Source organism: Neoarius graeffei, chromosome 9 (genome assembly GCF_027579695.1).
Source record: "Neoarius graeffei isolate fNeoGra1 chromosome 9, fNeoGra1.pri, whole genome shotgun sequence".
NCBI lineage: Eukaryota > Metazoa > Chordata > Actinopteri > Siluriformes > Ariidae > Neoarius > Neoarius graeffei.
Window position 1 is genome coordinate 51,564,799 of NC_083577.1, and position 23,741 is coordinate 51,588,539.

The window sequence follows — 23,741 nt, forward strand, 5'->3', positions numbered from 1 at the left end:
GAAACGATGATAGAAGTTTGCAAAATCCAAGAATCATTGAAGTTCTTTGACAGAGGTGGGCACAGGCCAGGATGTGACTGCGGAAACTTTGGAGGAATCCATGCTTATGCTTTCTGAACTTATGATGTAGCCTAAGAAGGTGATTTGGTTCCGGTGGAATTCACATTTCTCAGCTTTGACATAGAGGTGATTATCCAATAAGCATTGGAAAACTGCTCTGACATGTTCTCTATGGCTCTTGTAATCAGGGGAATATATTAAAATGTCAATGTATGCTATGACATAGCATCCCAACATGTCTCTTAATGCATTGTTGATCAGACACTGAAAGATGCTGGAAGCCGAAGAAAGGCCATATGGCATTACCCAGTATTTGAAGTGACCAGTGGTTGTACTGAATGCAGTCTTCCACTCGTCACCCTTCCTGATTCTTATCAGATTATAGGCATTATGCAGGTCGAGTTTTGAAAATATCTTGGCTGAATGGAGCTGCTCTAGAGCAGACAGAACAAGAGGCAGAGGATAAGGATATTTAATCGTAACCTTGTTAAGCCCTATATAGTCTATACAAGGCTGAAGACCACCACCTCGCTTTTTTTGACAAAGAAGAAGCCTGCTGAGGCTGGTGATTTGGAGGGACAGATGTATGCTTGGTTGAGGGCTTCCTGAATGTACTCTTCCATGGCAGCACGCTGTTTCTGGGAAAGGGGATAAATTTGACCACGTGGAGGTGACATACCTGATAGAAGGTCAATGGCACAGTCATATGGTCTGTGAGTTGGTAGTCCACAAGCTTTCCCTTTACTGAAGACCTCCTGCAGGTCAAGGTAACACTCTGGGACATATTCAATGGAGTCTGGCTGAGGACTTTCCACTGACGTGGAAGAGATACATAGTTGGGGACATGCAAGACAATGTTGGAAACAGGTGGGTGACCACTGCAGAATTTCTTTATTATGCCAAGAGATCAATGGGTCATGAAGTTGTAGCCAAGGATACCCCAGGATGATGTTGTGATGTTCAGTGGTGGTTACATAGAGAGAAATTTGCTCTGAATGTGCTCCCATCTGAATGAGAATGGGAGCAGTCCTGGCGGTGACCTGGCCATCACCTATGGGTCCTCCGTCAATAGCTCGGATGCTGAGTGGACTCTGCAGAGGGACTGCGGGCAGGTCGTACTTCTGGACGATTGCGCGGTTGATGAAATTCCCTTCTCCCCCTGAGTCTATGAAGGCAGACAGGATGTGTGTGGAGGACACCAGCTTTAACAATACAGGCACTTTGAATGATTGTGCATTAAATTTTCGATCTGGACTTATCGCCTGAGTAGTGGGTTCCACTGGCTTGGAGTGTGATGGATGGGACACCGATTTATCTTGTGTGCTGGACTCCATCCATCCATTATCTGTAGCTGCTTATCCTGTTTCTACAGGGTCGCAGGCAAGCTGTAGCCTATCCCAGCTGACTATGGGCAAGAGGCGGGGTACACCCTGGACAAGTTGCCAGGTTATTGCAGGGCTGACACAGAGACAAACAACCATTCACACTCATTCACACCTATGGTCAATTTAGAGCCACCAATTAGCCTAACCTGCATGTCTTTGGACTGTAGGGGAAACTGGAGCACCCGGAGGAAACCCACGCAGACACAGGGAGAACATGCAAACTCCACACAGAAAGGCCCTCACCGGCCACTGGGCTCAAACCCAGGACCTTCTTGTTGTGAGGCGACAGTGCTAACCACTACACCACCGTGCCGCCCTGTGTGCTGAACTCCCACAGTAAAAACAGAGACCTTCTCTCTTCCTCCTTTCTCACTCAGATCTTTTCAGGCGAGTGTGGGACACTTCCATGGGTGCGCTTTCTTCAGTGCGATGAGCAGGCTCGGAGGTTTCCTTGAGAGATGGCCAGCTGGTGAGCAAATGATCCAGCCGGATCGCCAAGGCAATGAGGGAGTCTAGTGTCATGCTTTCATCCCTACAAGCCATTTCGCTGAGTATCTCCGGACGGAGGCCCTGATGGAACGCTGCTTTCAAAGCCGGTTCGTTCCATCCACTGGCTGCGGCAAGGGTCTGAAAGTCCAAGGCGTATTCTGCAACTTTTCTTGAGCCTTGTTTCATGGTGAGGAGACTCCAACTTTGATGTGCTCAGGTTCATGATCAAACACTCATTTGAAGAGCTTGAGGAAACGTTCATAGGAAGTTGTGCGTTTGCCTCCTTTACTCCATACAACGCTAGCCCATTGCAGTGCCTTGCCAGTGAAGAAGAATAAGAATTTGGCAATCTTGTGTTCATCTGAGAGACGTGGCATACTGGAAAAGTAAAGGGAGCACTGTAGCAGAAACCCCTTACAAGTGGTTGTATCTCCGGCATATTTTTTGGGAACAGGGAGCTGTAGTATGGCACTAGAAGATGCCTCAGGGTGTGGAAGGAGGGCCTGCGACATCACATTTGCAAATTATGTCATCCATGTGTTGAGGTCAGCAAGCATCTGTTGATGTTCTCCTAACAACCGCCCCTGAGCATTCAGTGCAGTTTGTTTTGCTTCCTCCACTACATGCATTGTAGGCGAAGTATCCTGTCAGGATGCAGGCACTTACAGATGTACGGTAACTGCAGGGAGAAGCAGCGAGCAAAGAGAACTGAGCCAAATCGTGAAGCAAAAGTCGTAGTCAGAAGCCAGGCGAGGGTCGGTTGATCGGCAATCAGAGTAATGTAGGCAAAACAGGAAACAAAAATGGTGAAAGGATAGCGAGAGTCAAAGAACAGCAAAACAGGCAGAGAATAACAAAGGCTCGGTATGGACTGGGAACTCAGAACAATACTTCGCGTTGATACTGTGTGAGGGAGAGGTTTAAGTAGTGTGGTGGTGATGAGTGAATGAACAACAGCTCGAGTTCAATACTCCTGAGTGGCCATGTTTGTAGTTTGGTTAGCGCTGCTGGATTCAGTGCTCTTACTGAAGATCACGCTTGTGTCAAGGACATGCACGCACGCGCACATAGTTTTTTTTTCCTCTTTGTCAGGTGCTGCTTCGCTCAAATGGTCAAGTGCTCAACATTTGCATAACAATGTAAAGTTGCATAGGTGATAACTGCGCTGAAGTGTGAGATTGTGTGGGAAGAGGGAGGAGGGCCACTCCCTTTGGCTCGGGATGAAAATTCTTGCGTCCCTACAGAATTCTAGTATTAATTATCAGAGGCCAAAATAACAACTGTGTGCTCCTCACCAACTTCTATAAACAAACATATAACCTCAGGTGACAGCAACAATAAAAGACAAAATTCAATATGTAGTATTTTTTTTCCTAAAAAGTAAACCAACATTCAGAATCCAGCTAAAATAAGAGGCTGTCCACACGGCAACAGATTCAGGTGAATCTGATAAAATTGTTTATCGTTTCGGCCTGGCGTCCACACGGCACCGGCGTTTTGGGTGCCCCAAAACGAGAACAGGTTCCAGAGTGGAAAAATCTGGCAACGGCGCCGTTGCGAAGTCGTCTGGATGAGTAGAACGGATTTGTTTACGATGATGTCACAACCACATGACTAGAACAAGCAGCACTCTTGCTGTTTTGTATGAACCACTGCATTGCATTCACTTTTGTATACAGCTTTTCTTTTAAATAAACAAGTAACTGAACCATTTCTTGAATTTCTTTTTTTTATTGGATAAGACTGCTTTTCAAAATGTTCACACACAATATAAAAAGTTATATAAATTATATAAAAATGCTTTTCAAAATGTTCACACACAATAAGAAAATTAAGTTATATAAAACTATGCACACTAATAAAACTAATTTGTACACACAGAAGGCACGATTTCCTCGCGTAGTCGCAGCCATCTTCTTTTTGTTGTGTGCTTGTTCCTGTGAGTGCTTCACGCCGGGTAGAAGAAGGGGTTTATGCGCATGCGTCCTACTTCTTCTATTGTTCTGGTGTCTTCGATGGGACCGTCTTACAGCGCACGTAGAGGTGTGGCATGTATATTGCATCGTTTTCAGCAAGCGTTGCGTTGCCATATGTACCTGATATTTTACTGATCCGTTGCCCATGTGGACACGATATTTTTTTTAATAAAATCTCGTTGCCGTTGTCGTGTGGATGTAGCCTGAGTATATCCTTCCTACTTGAACAATCATTAACAAAATAATTAGCAATCAGGTGTTACTAATGAAAGGCACATGATTAGTTAATTATCAAGAAGTGTGACTACCTCTATAAAAGCAGATCTTCTGGCAGTTTGAGGTTATGGATCACTCAGGTGTGTGTCTGTATCATCCCAATAAGAAGGGACATCAGGCATGATCTCAGAGAAGCAACTGTTGCTGCTCATCAATCTGGGAATGATTATAAGGCCATCTCCAAACAATTTGAAATGAGCGATTCTACAGTGACAAGGATTGTTTACAAATGGAGAGTTTTCAAGACAGCTGCCAATCTTCCCAGGTGTGGGCATCACAGCAAATTCTGTCTGGCTCATCAAAGACTGAAAAAGTATGGTTTTCATGGAAGGATGGCTAAGAAAAAGCCCCTTCTATCCAAAAAGAATATGGCAACATGATTTAGGTTTGCAAATTTGCATCTGAACAAACACAAAAGCTCTAGTATAATATCCATTGGACTGATTACAATGAGATGGAGATGTTTGGTTATCAGACACAGCACCATATTTAGCAATGTTGTAAAGAAGAGTGGGCTTTTTTTTTTTCCAAAACAAGGCACAAAAAAAACATTATTCTTTCAGAAAACAAGAACAGAAACAGTGCATAACAGTACATTCTTACAACTTATTGTTCCTAAAGGTCGTTCTACATGTTAACTGAATTATATCTTGCACTTATTTTTTTCCCATCAGGTCTATATATCATATGATTGCATATTGAAATATTTTGAGTTATCTGATGTCATCTGAGGATATTTGTTTGTTGATACTGTATATACATACTCACTAGCCACTTTAATAGAAACTTGCTATGGATTCTAAGGTGGTGTTTACATTAGACCGTATCCGTCTCGTTTTCGTCGCGGATGCACTGTCCGTTCACATTAAAACGCCGGGAAACGATTCCACAGGCGGAACAACTTGAATCCGCCAGGGCCCATGTATTCAATCCATTACGTATCTGATCCGGTGCTGTGTAAACATTGAGGAACGAGGATACGCTGTGATGAGCTCTAGCTGACGTCGTCATTGGACAACGTCACTGTGACATCCACCTTCCTGATTCGCTGGCGTTGGGATCTCACACACAGCGGCTCAGTCCCGAATCACTGCTCGTGCGCTTCACTCGCACGCTCTGTGAGCTGCGCAGGGCCGGAGTGCGCACCCTCCAGAGGTCACTCGCTGTTCAGGGCGGAGTGATTTGGAGCACAGGAGGAAGCGCTGAGCCGCACTGAGGTTTATTTACACATTTCAACTTATTTACCTCCTTCAGGTGCTTAAACTCAGTGAGAACATGAACATCACAGCCAGGTGTGTTTATCTGCTGGAGAAGGTGTTCACTTGCCATCCTTCCACTTGCAAGTGGTGAGTGACTTGCGCATGCCCGATATGCACTGGGATCATGTGACGTGCCGTCTAATTAGTCATGTGATTAGCGTATCCGTGTGTTGGCGTTGCTGTGTGCACGCGAATCGTTTTAAAAACATTAATCTGATGATCCGCTGATACGGTCTAATGTAAACACCACCTAAGATTCCTGTTCTTGGCTGGCAGAAGCAGAACCCAATGTCGTCTTCTGCTGTTGCATGCTGAGATGCTTTTTTGCTCACCATGGTTGTAAAGAGTTGCTATAAGTTGCTATATCCTTCCTGGCAGCTCGAACCAATCTGGGGTGGGATTCCTGAAAGCCTCTTAAGGCTAAGAGCATCTTTAACTGCCTCTTAAGATCCATCGTTAACACGGTTTTCCCAAACAATGTTGTAGCCAAAGTAGTACTTTAGTTCGCTCTTAACTTACAATGGACCTGAATCAGTCTTTCACAGCAAAGAGCGTCTCCTCACAGCCAAATACACAGAATGCCACTCGGAGGGACTCACAATCAACGGGTGGAAACTGGTACTGAATATGCTGCTGGTGTTAAATTATTTTTCTTGTACATTGTAAGTACATTGAGTTAAATATTAAACAAATATACACAAAACATTATGAATATATTTCAACGTTATTGAATTATGTATGGATATCGTAATGTCCATTGATATCACCACATTTTAATCAAATTTAACTCCATTAGAGAAGTGATTATCTAAGTTAGTATCATAAATGAGAAATTGCTGCACCTGTAACACTGTGTGTGTGGGGCTCGAAATTCACGGTGGTCCGGTTGCCCGAGGCGACTTAATTTGTCATTTGGCGGGTAATTCCTGTCACTAGGCAGCCCGGCTGGCTAGTTGAAAATAAAAAATATATACGAAGCGAAGATTCCGACTAGGGCTGTGCGATATATCGAATATACTCAATATAATCTCCGAAAATTCTGTGTGAGATACATAAAATTATTATATCGTAACTATCAAGTATTTTATGGTCATCTGCCGACTTGCGTTTGTTTCGTGTTTGTTGCATTTGTTTAAAACCTTTTTTGGTGGTTTTCTCCCTGTCCCTCAGGCAGTAACCTGAGAGGCTGCCTAAGGGTAAAAAAAAAAACAATAACGTCACACACTCGCCAACCAATCCCGGGCGACATCTAGGTGCTGAAAGGAAGTTGCGGGAAGATTTTTTAGTTTCGGTTTACAGCGCTGACTCAGTTCGTGCAATCGCTGGTGTTGCATAGGCTACCGCGTAAGCTCTGTCAATTTCAGCGACAAATTAAAAATGGAAGCAGACAAATTGGTTCCTAAAAGAACTAGTAAGGGGTCAGTCATCTGGCATTTTTTTGGATATCGCGAGGAGGACGTGGAACAGCAAATGCCAGTTTGTAAAGTGTGCAAAAAAAAAAAAACCTGTCATCACGAAAGGCAGCAGCATTACAAATATGTTCCATCACCTGAAAACTCACCTGGTATAGTATGAAGAGTCTCTTAAACTCCGAACTACTTGCCCACGAGCTACCCCCCCACAAGCTAAACAAATGACCATAGCGGCCTCGTTCTCCAAAGCCACCCCATATGAGAAAACGAGTCAGAGATGGAGAGCTATAACGGATGCAGTCACTAACGTCATTGCCGAAGACATGATCCCAATTAGTATAGTGGAAAAACCAGGCTTCCAAAAATTACTAAACACACTCGGACCCACTTTACACGGGGACGGTCTGAAACAAAAACGCAAAAGTCCGTTTTCGTTCTCACTTTTTTCCGCGTCTACACGTCCGTTTTCAAGGAGGAAATCTGCGTCTATACGGTGACGCATAAATGTGTGGAATTCAATTGGATGTGCATGCCAGGCGGCTAGGTGGTGCTGTGAAAGACCTCCGCTATGTCTGCACGCATGCGCAACGTCTTCCGTCTTGTCTGATCTGCACCGCGAAAACTTTGACTACTCTGGCTATGGTAAGTAAGAAAGTAAGTAAAAAAGTAAGAGCATACTATACCCGCCTCTGTTCATTAACAGTATATGTGCAGATTTGGTATAGATGTTCGAAGGACTCCTGGACGTTTATTAAAGCTGCCAGAGCAGCTTGAAGGTCCGTTGGATCGATGTAATCAGACATGCTCTTACTTTTTTACTTACTTTCTTACTTCCCGGGCTGGCATGTACAGTATATGACATATGTATGACGTAAACGCGTACCTGACGTGAGCAGATCCGAGCACAGTTTTGCGTATTGGGTAGTTTAGACGGATATGCAATGGGGGCTGTTTTTAACTTATCCACTCTGGAAGGCGTTTTCAATTTTTTTCCATTTTTCAGCCTCGGAAACGCCGTCCCCGTGTAGACGAAAGGCACTTCTGATAAAATATTTAGTCGTTTTTACCCGACAGCGTCCTCGTGTAAATGGGCCCTCGATCCCAAATATGAGTTGCCTGGTTGCAGACATTTTACAGAGAAGGCAATACCAGAATTATACACATCTGAGAGGCAGAGCCAGAAAACATTCAGTTCAAAAGTGTGCAAAGAGAAAAATTATGTTTTAATTTTTTTCAAGTTGATTCCTAGTCAATATGAAGCTGGTGAAATACAGAAAGCATGTTGGACATATTTTGGGTGCTATAGTCATGATAGTAAGTATATTTGTTTTCAATACTCATACACCAAGTTGCCAAGTTTTCCAATATATTATTATTTGCTGATATTATATTATGGTGCGGGCGGCACGGTGGTGTAGTGGTTAGCGCTGTCGCCTCACAGCAAGAAGGTCTGGGTTCGAGCCCCGTGGCCGGCGAGGGCCTTTCTGTGTGGAGTTTGCATGTTCTCCCCGTGTCCGCGTGGGTTTCCTCCGGGTGCTCCGGTTTCCCCCACAGTCCAAAGACATGCAGGTTAGGTTAACTGGTGACTCTAAATTGACCGTAGGTGTGAATGTGAGTGTGAATGGTTGTCTGTGTCTATGTGTCAGCCCTGTGATGACCTGGCGACTTGTCCAGGGTGTACCCCGCCTTTTGCCCGTAGTCAGCTGGGATAGGCTCCAGCTTGCCTGCGACCCTGTAGAACAGGATAAAGCGGCTAGAGATAATGAGATGAGATATTATGGTGCTCTGTGTTGTTCTCATTTATGTATTTAACAACAGTATCAAAATACTCGGGTCTTGAAATAAATGCACATTAGTCATGAACAATGGTAACTACTCTCTTTTGTGTTATTTTTGACAGAAGTAAAATTCATACATGAACAAATTTTGGCTAGTTGATTTTCTGTTTGACTAGTTACTTTGGAAGGTAACTCGTCTGGCTGGCTGGTGAAAAAATATATGAATTTCGAGCCCTGTATATATCTCATCTCATTATCTCTAGCCACTTTATCCTGTTCTACAGGGTCGCAGGCAAGCTGGAGCCTATCCCAGCTGACTATGGGCAAAAGGCGGGGTACACCCTGGACAAGTCGCCAGATCATCACAGGGCTGACACATAGACACAGACAACCATTCACACCTACGGTCAATTTAGAGTCACCAGTTAACCTAACCTGCATGTCTTTGGACTGTGGGGGAAACCAGAGCACCCGGAGGAAACCCACGCGGACACAGGGAGAACATGCAAACTCCACACAGAAAGGCCCTCGCCGGCCACGGGGCTCGAACCCGGACCTTCTTGCTGTGAGGCGACAGCGCTAACCACTACACCACCGTGCCGCCCTATATATATATATATATATATATATATATATATATATATATATACTGCCGTAAATGATTAAAACAAAATTCTAATTAATTACATGCTTTGTAAAGGTTCAATTCGTCTAATGGTTAGACGGAGACCTGAAGAGGCCTACAAGCCACAGTGTCTCGCACCATTGTGAAATCTGTTGGAGGATCAGTGATCTAGGGATGCTTTAGCAAGGCTGGAATGGGGCAGATTTTTGTTTATGAAGGACATGTGAATCAAGCTATGTACAAGTTTATCTTGGAAGAAAACTTGCTTCCTTCTGCTCTGACAATGTTCCCTAACTCTGAGGATTGGGTTTTCCAGCATGACAATGCTCCATGCCACACAGCCAGGTCAATCAAGGTGTGGATGGAGGACCACAAGATCAAGACCCTGATATGGACAGCCCATTCTCCAAAACTGAACCCCATTGAAAACCTCTGGAATGTGATCAAGAAGATGATGGATGGTCACAAGCCATCAAACAAAGCTGAGCTGATTGAATTTTTGTGCCAGGAGTGGCAGAAAGTCACCCAAGAGCAATGTGAAAGACTGGTGGAGAGCATGCCAAGATGCATGAAAGCTGTTACTAAATGTCAGGGTTATTCCACCAAATATTGATTTCTGAACTCATCCTTAGTTCAAACATTACTATTGTGTTGTTTAAAATTGAATATGATTTTTATTTCTATGCATCATTCAAGGTCTGAAAACACTTCATCTTTTTTGTTGTTTTGACCAGTGGTCATTTTCTGCAATTAAAAGCTCTAAATGACAATGTTTTTATGTGGAATTTAAAACAAAAAACGTGTGTGTATGTGTGTGTATACACACACACACACACACACACACACACACACACACACACACACACACACACACACACACAAGAATATCTTTTACTGCCTGAATAACTTAATGCTACACAGAAGAATGAATACAGAGATGTTTAGACAAGCAGCAAAGATTTTTGCGACATACCTCTTCCAGGGCAGTTTCTCTCATCTTCTCCAGTCTTACAGTCTTCCTGGCCATCACACAGCCATCTAGCTGAAATGCAGAGGTTGTTGTAGCACTGGAACTGGTCTTGTGCACAGCCGGCTTCACAGTCCTTCTAGAAAAACACAAAAGCACAGGAGAAACTGCTAAATGCAGCCTAATACCCAAACTTTTACAAGGCCTTTGCCACTTGGGTCATGTCAAGTGCCGCCACAGAAGCTGCAAACTCAAAGACCGAAAGAAGGAAAATGTCAGAAATATGTTGAATCTGAAACCTTTTTTGAAGATACGGAGTCTTGCAACTTACTCATCACCTGACACTTGAACATGTTTTCAATATCGTTTTGATAGTAACAGTGCTTTTAAATTGTTTACATACTCCATGTCTGATTGAAAGAATATCAACCATCTTACAAGCTCAAGATAAGATGAGAATGTGTTTTGCCCACTCCATTACTTTTTCAACACTGACCCACAGCTATTTGTAGCACTGCACAACCTCCACATTCTCTGTGCAAATAACAACTGCCGTTCCAAGCCCCTGCTTCATCTAGAATTGACTCTCATTGTCTTTTTGCTGATGCAGTATAGCAAACAATTCCTCTCAAGTTCTTTGCAGGTGGCATCAAGTAGTTTTATAGCTGAAGTCTGCAGAGTCGAGTATGAAAGGGAAGTGACTGAGGATGGTGCAACACAGCAGCACCTCGCACACACTGGGGAGTCTGACAAACTGAGACCTCCCAAGTAAAAAGCGCAACATCCCAGTGGTAATTGGTGTGCTGCTCTGCTTTCCCTTCAGATGTTGTCCAGGACTAGAAGCTGTATGGTTTTGAAGGCAATAAGAAAAAAAAGCAAAGAATGGCATAGTACTCAGAGGTGCCAACATAACTAACAAGAAAATCCTAGCAGATAGAGACAAAAAATAAATTTTACCTTGTGTATGTAGGGGGATGGGACAGCTCCATGTTAATGGCATAAGTGACAAAAATATATTGGTTGTACTGATATTTAACTCTAGAAGTGTTTGGATTTATAAGCAATCAGCTGAGTCTATAAGCTTACTTTCTACAATAATTAAAAAAATGAATTAACATTAACCAGGTCTGCAGTCTGGTCAATGTCCACATGATATTAAGCTGTCTATTGTCTAAATCTTAATGAAAGACATAATTACTGTTGATTGGTGAAGGATCTATCCAGTGGCTTTGGATGATGCAGTCAGGCTGCTGTCAAGGGTGCAGAAGCAACAGCAATGCACCACTTCAGACTCCCTATTTTAGACTACACTGACAGGACCAGCTGCAAGGCAGGATGGGGTAATCACACATGGTTGACCCACACTGATGAAAAGTTTGAATAATAAAAAGTTCTCACATTCCCAAACAAGAGAGAGTGAGAGTAGAGTGAACAACACTAGCCTTTACTCTGTTACCCTCTCCTTTTACTTTCCACAGGACTAGGCTAGGCTAGGCACCACTAGACCGCCTGCAAAAGAAAACATCTAAAGCCCTAGTAGAAATCACCCCATCCCTCAACTGCTTGAAAATAAAGACATTTGGATTTAAAACTAAGTCTCTGGTCTTTTGAGTAGTAGTGTTCGCAAATGAAACTTGAAACTTGAACACAAGTTTTTTTTTTAATAGAAACAAATTACACCTTTATATATGGAGTTAACCCTTTCTTCAGCCATACTTTTTTGTTGGATGCAGTCTGATTACCTAATACAGAAAACTGCACAGATTAATAGAATTGTTCTGACTGCTGTAAAACAAATGCAACTTTCATGCCCTCTGTCCTTTCCCCTTCAATGAACTGGCTTTTTCCAGTGGGAGATTTTTATTCATGTTTGGTCTGATTGCTGTGTGGTGAAGTTTCCTGTAACACTACTTGCTGTACCACCATGCTGCCCAAATGATTAGATATACAGTTGTGGTCAGAAGTTTACATACAGTGACATGAATGTCAACTTGGATATGAATGTCATGGCAATATTTGGGCTTTCATGAATTTCTTTGAACTGTTCTTTTTCTGTGGCAGATTGATTGTACAGCACAGCTTTAAATTAAAGGAGCACGCCACCCCCAGGTGAAATTGAGTCAGTCCCTGCAGTCCCTAGAGTTGGATGAGTGAGCCAAAGCGTTTTCTAGCCGACCCAGCTATTGTCCTGATCTAGAAACGCCCCAGTTAGCTTTAGCTTAGCATAGTCACTGTAATCCGACGTGTCCAGCTAGCATTGTCGTTGCAAAAGTGAATCAAATAACTCAAGATTTTTTATAATTATTTCTCATGACCTGTACATTCACATTGAGTACACATATCAATGCAAATTAACACGAAGGGATTTACTAGACCAATTTATATATGGAACTATTTTCGGCCACAGCACAGGCAAAGCACTGCTGCAGGCGCAAAGACACCACGCAGCACCACAACTTCCGTCAATACACCAGTGTTACCAGCATGTAGTTACGGTAAGAGGAGAAGAGAAGAAGTTGTAGTAAGGTTGGTACGTAAGTAGTTTAAAGTTAGTTTCACATCTACTGAGGAAAAATGGTTATTTGCTGTGTGAAGGGCTGCAATAACAAGCAGAGGACGTACACGAACATAATGTTTCACAGAATTCCAAAACCAGTGGAACAAAGAAATCTTTGGCTTGCAGCCCTCGGCATTCCTGCAACAACACCAGTGGATAAAATCAATCAATATCGTGTTTGCGATGAGCATTTCAAACCGGAGGACTACGAAGAAAAAATGCAGTGTGCTACGAGAAAGGTGTTGCTACATCTGAAGGATACGGCCGTTCCATCCATTTTCAGTACAGAGGCAGAACAGAGTTCATCATCCATGCCTGTAAGTATAATTTCTATCCCTCCTTCCTTGGGTTATACATTGCTAATGTTATAACTGAAACTTCCCGTTAGTCCGACTCACATTGTCGCTTCCAGTTTTATTGACCTGTCAGTGTCAGCCTAGTAGCAGAGAACTTAGTAGTCACGCTGGTGTATTGACGGAAGCTGAGGGTTTTCAGGTGCTGCGTGGTGTCTTTGCGCCTGCAGCGGTGCATTGCCTGTGCTGTGGCCGAAAATAGTTCCATATATAAATTGGTCTAGTAAATCCCTTCGTGTTAATTTGCATTGATATGTGTACTCGATGTGAATGTACAGGTCATGAGAAATAATTATAAAAAATCTTGAGTTATTTGATTCACTTTTGCAATGACATGCTAGCTGGACACGCCGGATTACAGCGACTACGCTAAGCTAAAGCTAACCGGGGCGTTTCTAGATCAGGGCAATGGCTGGGTTGGCTACAAAACGCTTTGGCTCACTCATCCAACTCTAGGGACTGCAGGGACTGACTCAATTTCACCTGGGGGTGGCGTACTCCTTTAAAATCAAAAACACTAGAATTTGGTGCACAAGTTTCAATTTTCTTTGGGTTTTCTGAAATCAACACATGGTCAAAATTATACATACAGGGTCAAATATACATACAGCACACCTAATATTTGGGTAAAATGTGCCTTCACAAGATTCACCTTGACCAAGCATTTTTGTTTACCATGAACAAGCTTCTGGCAGAATTGTGGTTGGATATTTCACAAATTTTCATGGTAGAATTGGTAGAGTTCAATTATATATATATATATATATATATATATATATATATATATATATATATATATATATTTTATTTTCTTGGCATGGACTCGACTTATAAGCACGGTCCATATATTTTCAACAGGGTTGAAGTCAGGATTTGTTTTATGCTTAATGTTAGCCTGCTTTATCCTCCACAACCAGCTCTGATGCATGTTTGGGTTCATTGTCCTGTTGTAACTCCCAAGTCCCAAGTCATGTTCAAGTTTCTGATGGTTTATGCTGAAGAATTCTGAGGTAGTCCTCCTTCTTCATTATTCCATCCACTTTGTGCAATGAACCAGTTTCACTGGCAGCAAAACAGCCCCAGAGCATGATGATCCTACCACCACCAGCTGGTACAGTGTCCCTCTGTACATCGTGGTCATTGTGGCCAAACAACTCAATCTTTGTCTCATCTGACCATACAGCGATCCTCCAGAAGGCTTTTTCTTTGTTCGTGTGGTCAGTTGCAAACTTTAAGCTTGAAGGTGTCAATTTTGGAGCAGGGGGTTATTTCTTGGATAGGAGCTTCTTAGTCCATGGTGATATGAACTGTAGACAGTGATTCATCAGCTTCCAGTTTATGGCATGGCTGTGCCATGGTGGTTCCCAGGTTGTTCCTGACCATCCAAACCAATTTCCTTTCAGCGGAGTGTAACCGTTTGGGTTTTCTTGAAGCAAAGTGGCTTGGCAAAGTGACTACACCTCACAACTAGAAAAGCACTCAGAGAGCGCAGACCTCCGCCAAGAATCCTTTAAAAAAATCTGGTATCCAGAAGGTGATCCGGATCACCGCCAAAATTTAATGGATTGTTACTTGTGCCCAGTCACACCTCTGGAAAAAAATTTCAGGGCAATCCGTTCATTAATTTTTCTGTAATGTTGCTAACAGACAAACCAACAAACAAACAAACGCTACCGAAAACATAACCTCCTTGGCAGAGGTAATAATAACTTGGATACAATTGTTTGAACTGATCTTGGAATTTGCACTTGTTTAAATGGCTCCAAGAGACATTCCAGAGTTGTGTATATCTGTGATTCTCTTTCTCAGACCTGCATTGAGCTCCTTGGACTTTCCCATTTTACTGTGTGTTGGTCAATCCAATGAGTGCTGTAAACAAACCCTTTTTATGAAGGCATAGAGAAGCTACCAGCTGAAGTCAATCATGATCACTAACAGGAAGTTAAAAGACCTCGGCCTTGGCAAGATAAGGGACATTTTGGAAGTTTCAACACCTCTGAATTAATAATCTAAGTGAGTGTATGTAAATTTTTGACCCTGCATGTATTAATTTTGACCCTGTGTTGATTTCAGAAAACTCAAAGAAAACTAAAACTTGTGCACCAAATTTTTCGTGTTTTTTTAATTAAAGATATATGCTGTACATTCTGCCACAGAAAAAGAACAGTTCAAAGAAATTACTGAAAGCCCAAATATTGCCATGACATTCATATCCAAGATGACATTCATGTCACTATATGTAAACTTCTGTCCACAACTGTACATTACAAATAACGTGCAATTAGTTTTTTTTTTTTTTCAGTTTAAATATACAAGAACTTTGTATAGTACACTGCAAAGTCCAAATAAGCTGTACTGATGGCCAATTCCAAACCTTCTGGAAGAGACGATCAGGTTCAGGACTTAAACATTATGGTATTTATCAAAATTCAGGATGCTCCTATTTCACAGGAGGCCCTGAACCACAATCCACAAAACAGGCTCAAAGCATCAATGTTCAACCACCATATTTCACAATAGGTTTCAGGTACATTTCTGGTACATAGTTCTCTGTATGAAATCATATGAACATTTTTTTTTTCTGTCAGTTTCACCTAATAACCACCTGCATATTTTAAACCAAAAGAAGATTTGCCCATTCTATTGAAGGTTTCCAATAATTGTAGAATAATTATAGAAATATCTGTAGCATACAGCACAAAGTGGGGTAATGGGTCTCAATAGATTTAAAAAAAAAAAAAGGTTAGAAAACCACCCTTGAACCAACATTGGATCACACCAGAGGGTGTGTCTGACCTGGCAAATCTGTTTAGGTTATTAGCTCTGATTATGCTTCTCTCAGATGGTTCTGGTTCCTGCACAGTCTGAATCCAGATATAGATTTAAGATCAGTCTCACTGCAAAATTTCAGTTAAAATCACATGTCTTCCCTTCATTCTATACAGGAGATCATCCATCCATTCATCCATTATCCATAACCGCTGATCCTGTGCAGGGTCGCAGGCAAGCTGGAACCTATCCTAGCTGATTATGGGCAAGAGGCAGGGTACACCCTGGACCAGTCACCAGGTCATTGCAGGGTTGACACATACAGTGCGTTTACATGCACATAGAGAAAATCGAATTTCTGCTGTAGCTCGACTGAAATCGAAGTTCTAAATGCCATGGAAACACCTTAGCTTGGCTGAAATCGAACCAAACAGGATTTCTCGTAATCGAGCTATGCGACCTAGATTATGCGATTGTAGCCGAGCTACTTAGTGCATGTAAACCCTATCGAGCTACGTAGTCGAGCTACTTACTTCAGCACTGCCCCTTCCGGAAGTGACGAGTGACGAGACCACAAGCAGGAAACACAACAGCCTCGGTCGGCATGACAACAGTAGTAGTAGCGAGCAGCAGAAGAGGTCAGGAGGAACAAGGAGAACTTTGTTTATACTCTTGAATAGCTCTTCTTCATGGCGACAACCGGAAGTGTACCAACATGATGGGGCGTGTAGCGCCACCTGTGGCTCGGGTACACAATGTACCTCACACAATAGCTCGATTTCCTTGTGTGCATGTAGGATTGGATTTCTCTGGCACCCCTGCTGGGACCCGTAGCTCGATTACTGACAGTAGCTTGATTTGGATGTGCATGTAAACGCACTGATAGAGACAAACAACCATTCACACTCACATTCACACCTACGGTCAATTAGCCTAACCTGCATGTCTTTGGACTGTGGGGGAAACCAGAGCACCTGGAGGAAACCCACACATGCCCCTTTTCCACCAAATCAGTTCCAGGGCTGGTTTGGGGCCAGTGCTTAGTTTGGAACCGGGTTTTCTGTTTCCACTGACAAAGAACTGGCTCTGGGGCCAGAAAAAAACGGTTCCAGGCTAGCACTAGCTCTTTGCTAGGCCAGAGGAAAGAACCGCTTACGTCAGTGGGGGGGGGGAGTTGTTAAGACCAACAACAATAGCAAGACCGCGAAAGGTCGCCATTTTTAAATAAGCGACGAGATATCATGGATGCAGTAAAGCAGCAGTCATCCATTATTGTTGTTGTTGCTGCTTCTTCTTCTTCTCTGTGTTGTTGTTGCTTCGATGTTCTCGCCAAGGTTTATGCAAACACAGCAACGTAACTGACGTATACAGTGACGTAATGACGTGGCTCCCCTTAGCACCCCGAGCTATGGAAAAGCAAACTGGTTCTCAGCTGGCTTGCAAGTTGAACGAGTTGTGAACCAGCACCAGCACTGGCCCCGAACCAGCCCTGGAACTGATTTGGTGGAAAAGGGGTAACAGACATGAAGAGAACATGCAAACTCCATACAGAAAGGCTCCCCGTCAGCCACTGGGCTCGAACCCAGAACCTTCTTGCTGTGAGGCGACAGTGCCCATCATGCCGCCCACAGATATCATAATTGTTATAATTTTATATTTTGTTATAAACACATTTTAATATTGCATAAGTACATTATATTTGGGGAGGAACCTATCAATATTTTCTAAGTTGTGGTGGGAAAAGTTTTGTAAGTATGGTGGAAAAAAAATAGCTATATAAGTGAATACATATCAGTTCAGGGCCCTCCTCTTGAGCTCTGAGTGATCACTTATGGCCCTTTTCCACTACCCTTTTTCAGCTCACTTCAGCTCGCTTCAGCTCACTTCAGCCCGACACGGCTCGCATTTCAACTACCAAAGAACAGCACGACTCGGCTCGCTTCAGCCCTGCTTAGCCCCTAAAACTCGCACCGTTTTGGAGTGGGGCTGAAGCGAGCCAAACCGAGCCGAGTGAGGCTGGGGGCGTGAGCAGACACTCCCCTGTGCACTGATTGGTGAGGAGGAGTGTCCTCACATGCCCACACATGTCCCGCGAGCACGCTGGGATCTGTAAACACCGTAAACCCGGAAGAAGAATAATTATGAATTACGAGAATTTCTGAAGCCTTATGCACCTCGCCTCATCTATACGCTCTTGCCAGTATCTGTTGGCGTTGTCGGTGACAACAAGCCACAGCACCAAGACCAGCAACACTAACGACTCCATGTTTATTGTTTACTATTCGGGTCGTGAGACTACCGCTTAAAAGCTCACTGATGTCACTGTTTGCGCTGCTTAACGACATCACGTGACGTCCACCCACTTTCGCTAACTCCACCCAATGTGTCCACCCACTTCCAGCCAGCACGGTTCAGCGCGGTTGTAGTCGAAACGCAACTCCAACAGCCCCACTCAGCTCGACTCAGCCCAACTCAGCACGGCACGGCTCAGCCCGACTCAGCCGCGTTTGTAGTGGAAAAGCGGCATTAGACTCTGAATCCCAACCTTATGAGCATATTGAGGTATTTCACTCACGTGACCAAGTCATGTGACGCTGCCATTTTGGACGGCACGGCTCGAATCAGTTTGAATGCGAGGAAGGCGACAAACGAAAAACATAAAAGAAAAAGGAGCGAGATGCAGAAAACACCTTCACTATCCAGCGACGTAGGGCATTTACAGGGCGAGGTATTTGCAAAAATTGAGGTTAGCAGGCTTAGAGAACGACGTTTACCTGCTTCCACCAGGATTGTTCACTGACAGCTAAGATTTGTTCACATTTTCATTTACTTTCGGTCCTCAGGATAAACAAAATGTTATTAAATGTCATTGAAATAACTTCTTAGTCTGTTGAGACATGGCCCGTTATAAGTTTTTCCTTTACTGTATTTACTAGTTTACTAAGCGCGCTCCGGGGCAGGCTGGCTGGCGCTAGCTAGCTAGCGCTCCGGGGCTGGCTGGCTGGCGCTAGCTAGCTAGCGCTCCGGGGCGGGCTGGCTGGCGCTAGCTAGCTAGCGCTCCGGGGCGGGCTGGCTGGCTGGCGCTAGCTAGCTAGCGCTCCGGGGCTGGCTGGCTGGCTGGCGCTAGCTAGCTAGCGCTCCGGGGCTGGCTGGCTGGCGCTAGCTGGCTAGCGCTCCGGGGCTGGCTGGCTGGCTGGCGCTAGCTAGCTAGCGCTCCGGGGCTGGCTGGCTGGCGCTAGCTAGCTAGCTAGCGCTCCGGGGCTGGCTGGCTGGCGCTAGCTAGCTAGCTAGCGCTCCGGGGCTGGCTGGCTGGCGCTAGCTAGCTAGCTAGCGCTCCGGGGCTGGCTGGCTGGCGCTAGCTAGCTAGCTAGCGCTCCGGGGCTGGCTGGCTGGCTGGCACTCCGGGGCTGGCTGGCTAGCGCTCCGGGGCTGGCTGGCTGGCGCTAGCTAGCTAGCGCTCCGGGGCTGGCTGGCTGGCTGGCACTAGCTAGCTAGCGCTCCGGGTCTGGCTGGCTGGCGCTAGCTAGCTAGCTAGCGCTCCGGGGCGGTCTGGCTGGCTGGCGCTAGCTAGCTAGCTAGCGCTCTGGGGCTGGCTGGCTGGCTGGCGCTCTGGGGCTGGCTGGCTGGCTGGCTAGCGCTCCGGGGCTGGCTGGCTCTGGCTGGCGCTAGCTAGCTAGCGCTCCAGGGCTGGCTGGCGGGCTGGCGCTAGCTAGCTAGCACTCTGGGGCTGGCGCTAGCTAGCTAGCGCTCCAGGGCTGGCTGGCTGGCTGGCGCTAGCTAGCTAGCGCTCCGCGGCTGGCTGGCTGGCGCTAGCTAGCTAGTGCTCCGGGGCTGGCTGGCTGGTGCTAGCTAGCTAGCGCTCCGGGGCTGGCTGGCTCAGTAAACTAGTAAATCCAGTAAAGGAAAAACTTGAGACTGAAAGGTTTTAACAGTCATCCAAATGACTGAACGTAAACATTGCTACAGTAACATACCAGCTACTGTTGTTGACATTAGCTAGCTTGCCATCCAAAATGGCGGACACCGGGGTGTCACGTGACCCTGTGACGTCAGGTGAAATACCTCAATTGATGGTCTTGAGCACTGCCTTTCTTAAAGAGCAATTATATAAAAATAGGCAGCAGTGAAATTCACCTCATATCAAATATATAACACCCCCCCCCCATTTCTTTCACTATCCTTGTGAGGACCTTCCATTGACAATTATTATTGTAGTTAATTAATGCTGTGCCTGCACCTAGACCTAACCCTAACCTTAACTTCAGTAGTGAAAAGGAATCGTTTTGGCACTTTAATTTATTTATTGTATAAAAAAACCCACAACAGCAGCAATTTCCTTGTGGGGACCATCCAAATGTCCCCACAAGGTCGAAATTATCAGATTTTACTATCCTTGTGGGGACATTTGGTCCTCAGTAGTATATAAACACACACACACACACACACACACACACACACACACACACAAGGACCCAGTGACTTATTAACCAGTGAATGAGTAGATAACACCATCTCTAAAACGTGCTAGACAAACTCATTTAGTTTGGCGATCACTTACCTCATCTGAATTATCGGTACAGTCATAGTCCCCATCACAGCGGAAATGAGCAGAGATGCAGTCCCCATTGGCACAGGCAAAATCCTTATGATTACAGGTCACTGGTTCTGCATTGAGTGGGGAGCATATAGGAAAGCTGAAATCATCAAACTAAGGGCTCACAAGATATTGTAGCTGAATTGTCAAGTGTGCTCTAGCAAAGGACATGGAGAGGTGGTGTAAGGAAAAAAAAATTGGTGAGAAAATGAGAGTGCGGCCATCATTTGGGCATGAAGTGCCATTGTACCTTCTGTTTCCACCTTTCCTGAAGGTTTTACATGTATGTGAGGGGAGCTATCACAAGCTAATTAGCAATAAGAGAGTGTCTGTAAGTGTCAAAGAGAACATTCAGGATCTAATTTTGCAAACGTCTGCCAAATATTACCATGCCATGAAGGACTGCTTTTAATTTTTGCAGCTTATTGAAGGATATGAGGACGAGCATACTAACGCATCTCAAACAATTAGAATATCATGAAAAAGTTCAATATTTTCCATCAGTTATTTAAGAAAGTGAAAATTTTATATATTCTAAACTCATTACATGTAAACTAAAATGTTTCAAGCATTTTTCTATTTTAACATTGATAATTATGGCCTACAGTGTAAAAAAAAAATAAAATATGAGAATATTTAATTTTGAGTTTGAGTAAAACAGTATAAATACTGTGTATCTCTTGGTCCAGTCCAGCACATGCAACCACAATCATGGGGAAGACTGCTGACTTGACAGTTGTCTGGAAGACGATCATTGACACCCTCCATAAGGAAAAGATGGCTGGAAAAGGTGTGCTGGCTGGAAAAGGTGCACAGGCAACAGGGATGACCACAGCCTTGTGAGGATTGTCAAGAAAAGTTAATTCAAGAACTTATGAGGGCTTCACAAGGAGTTGACTGAGGCCGGTGTCAGTGTATCAAGAGCCACCACACACAGACGTCTTCAGGAAAGAGGCTACAACCGTTGCATTCCTAATATCAAACCACTCCTGAACCAGAGACACTGTCAGAAGCGTCTTACCTGGGCTAAGGAGAGAAAGAACTGGACTGTTGCTCAGTGGTCCAAAGTCCACATTTCAAATGAAAGTAAATTTTGCATTTCATTTGGAAATCAAGGTCCTAGAGTCTGGAGGAAGAGTGGTGAGGCACAGAATCCAAGGTGTTTGAAATCCAGTGTGAAGTTTCCGCCGTCTGTGATGATTTGGGGTGCCATGTCATCTGCTGGTGTTGAGATTTTAGAGCACTTCATGCTTCCATCTGCTGACAAGCTTTATGGAGATGCCAATTTCCTTTTCTAGCAGGACTCAGAACCTGCTCACAGTGCCAAAACTACGACCAAATAGTTTACCGATCATGATATTAGTGTGCTTGATTGGCCAGCCAACTTGCCTTACCGGAACCTTATAGAGAACCTATGGCGTATTGTCAAGAGGAAGATGAGAAACACCCGACCCAAAAATACAGCTGAGCTGAAAGCCGCAATCAAAGCAAACTGGACTTCAATAACACCTCAGCAGTGCCACAGGCTGATCACCTTCATGCCATGCCACACTGATGCAGCAATTCATGGTAAAGGAGCCCCAACCAAGTACTAAGTGTATAAATGAATATACTTTTCAGAACTTGGACATTTCGGTATTGTAAATCATTTTTTGATTGATCTTAGGAAATATTCTAATAATTTGAGATACTGGATTTCTGATTTTCATGAGCTATAAGCCATAATCATCAAAATTAAAACAAAAAAGGCTTGAAATATTTCACTCTAAGTGTAATGAATATAGGATATATGAAAGTTTATCTTTTTGAATTCAATTATGAAAAAAATGAACTTTTTTTCATGATATTCTAATTGTTTGGGATGCACTAGTGTACAGTAATGCTGATATGAAAGACAAGATACATAAATAAAGAAACAAACATATGATTTAAATCAGTGGTTTTCCTTATTTCATTGTTTCCTTTATAATAATAGGTTGCTTGCATCCAACATCATATCCGCATCACTAGATATACAAGACATGAAGTGGTGGTCAGCTAAGCTCACGGTTCACAAAGCATGACTATCGCTGGGATGCCTTGCTAGTCATTAAAATGCCCTACGCTTGTGTTGTTTTGGGTTGCCTGAATCAAACAAACTGCGAAACTGATAAAGTTTCTTCTAGGTTCCCCGTGAAGTGATATAAAAGGGTGAAAATGCAAAGGATTTTACCAAAGAAACGACAAGAAAGGTGGCTCTTGAACCATTTGCTGCGATCAAAGGGAGCCGAGTCGAAGAACGCTCAAGTTTTCAGTGATCTTTTCATGAAAGGTTTGTAAATTATTCTGATTTGTTTTGCAAATGACTTTTCTTGCCATTTTCCATTATTTCATCATGGTTTGAAGTTCAGAACACGCTTAAGTCCTCATATGTGTTTTTTTTTTACTGTATAATCGTGGTCACCATATTGTAAAATAACACGTTTTCACTTTATTTATGAGGATGTCCTAGCAATCTTTACGATATGCAGCATTTATTTATTCTCACCCCATTGTTTTTGTTTAAAAATAAATAAATAATAATAATAATACCTTATCGTTTACTGGAAGAGAAGAGCAGGGAGGACTGGGACTCAAGTGGCCGTGGTTTGTTTACACCCGATGCTAAAACTTATAGCATCCTAGCAACCACTGCAAAGACACATACAAAAAGCCCCAAAATTCCTACTTACCCAGGCATAAACAATACAGGATTTGTCTTGTAGTGTCTTGATACTCAGATCTTTACCCCAGCCACATATTTAAAAAAAAATATGTTCACCTCCATGCTCTTCCAGTTTTTCATCTGTTTGTCTGTGTAGAACGATGTCACCAGATAGTTTGAGATGTCGGGGAACTCAATGGATGGATAATTTTTCAAAATCATAGCAAAAATCCTTCTTTGATAATATGTAAGGATCTATCCCATTACAACCAGCAACTTTCTGAAGATATCTTGACTGTGTTTTGGCCTCTAAACTGCAAAAACAGTCAGAGACAGTTTCACTAGCTCTTTGCATAACGGTGGCCAAATTGGTTTGTCTGACCACCACTTCATTCACTGGAAGTAAACTCACAAGCAAAAGTCATGTGACTGAATACAACCTATTGCACATTCAAAGTATCAATGCAACCTCAAACTGTTAAAGATAAGCACTTCAAAGGACTGTCTTTGGCAGCAATTAACAATAAATTGGTGTAAACAAACAGAGACTGTGATACA

The 23,741-nt window shown here is 43.6% G+C and overlaps 1 protein-coding gene across 1 annotated transcript in view; it reads right to left on the reverse strand.

The window, feature by feature from the left end:
• lrp1bb (low density lipoprotein receptor-related protein 1Bb) overlaps window positions 1-23,741 on the reverse strand; it is a 314,777-nt gene that overhangs the window by 49,671 nt on the left and 241,365 nt on the right. The window contains exons 67-68 of the mRNA XM_060930558.1: window positions 20,465-20,571; window positions 10,234-10,366 (exon numbers count right to left, since the gene is read on the reverse strand). Of these exons, the coding sequence (XP_060786541.1) occupies window positions 10,234-10,366; window positions 20,465-20,571 (240 nt within the window). The remainder of the gene's footprint in view (window positions 1-10,233; window positions 10,367-20,464; window positions 20,572-23,741) is intronic.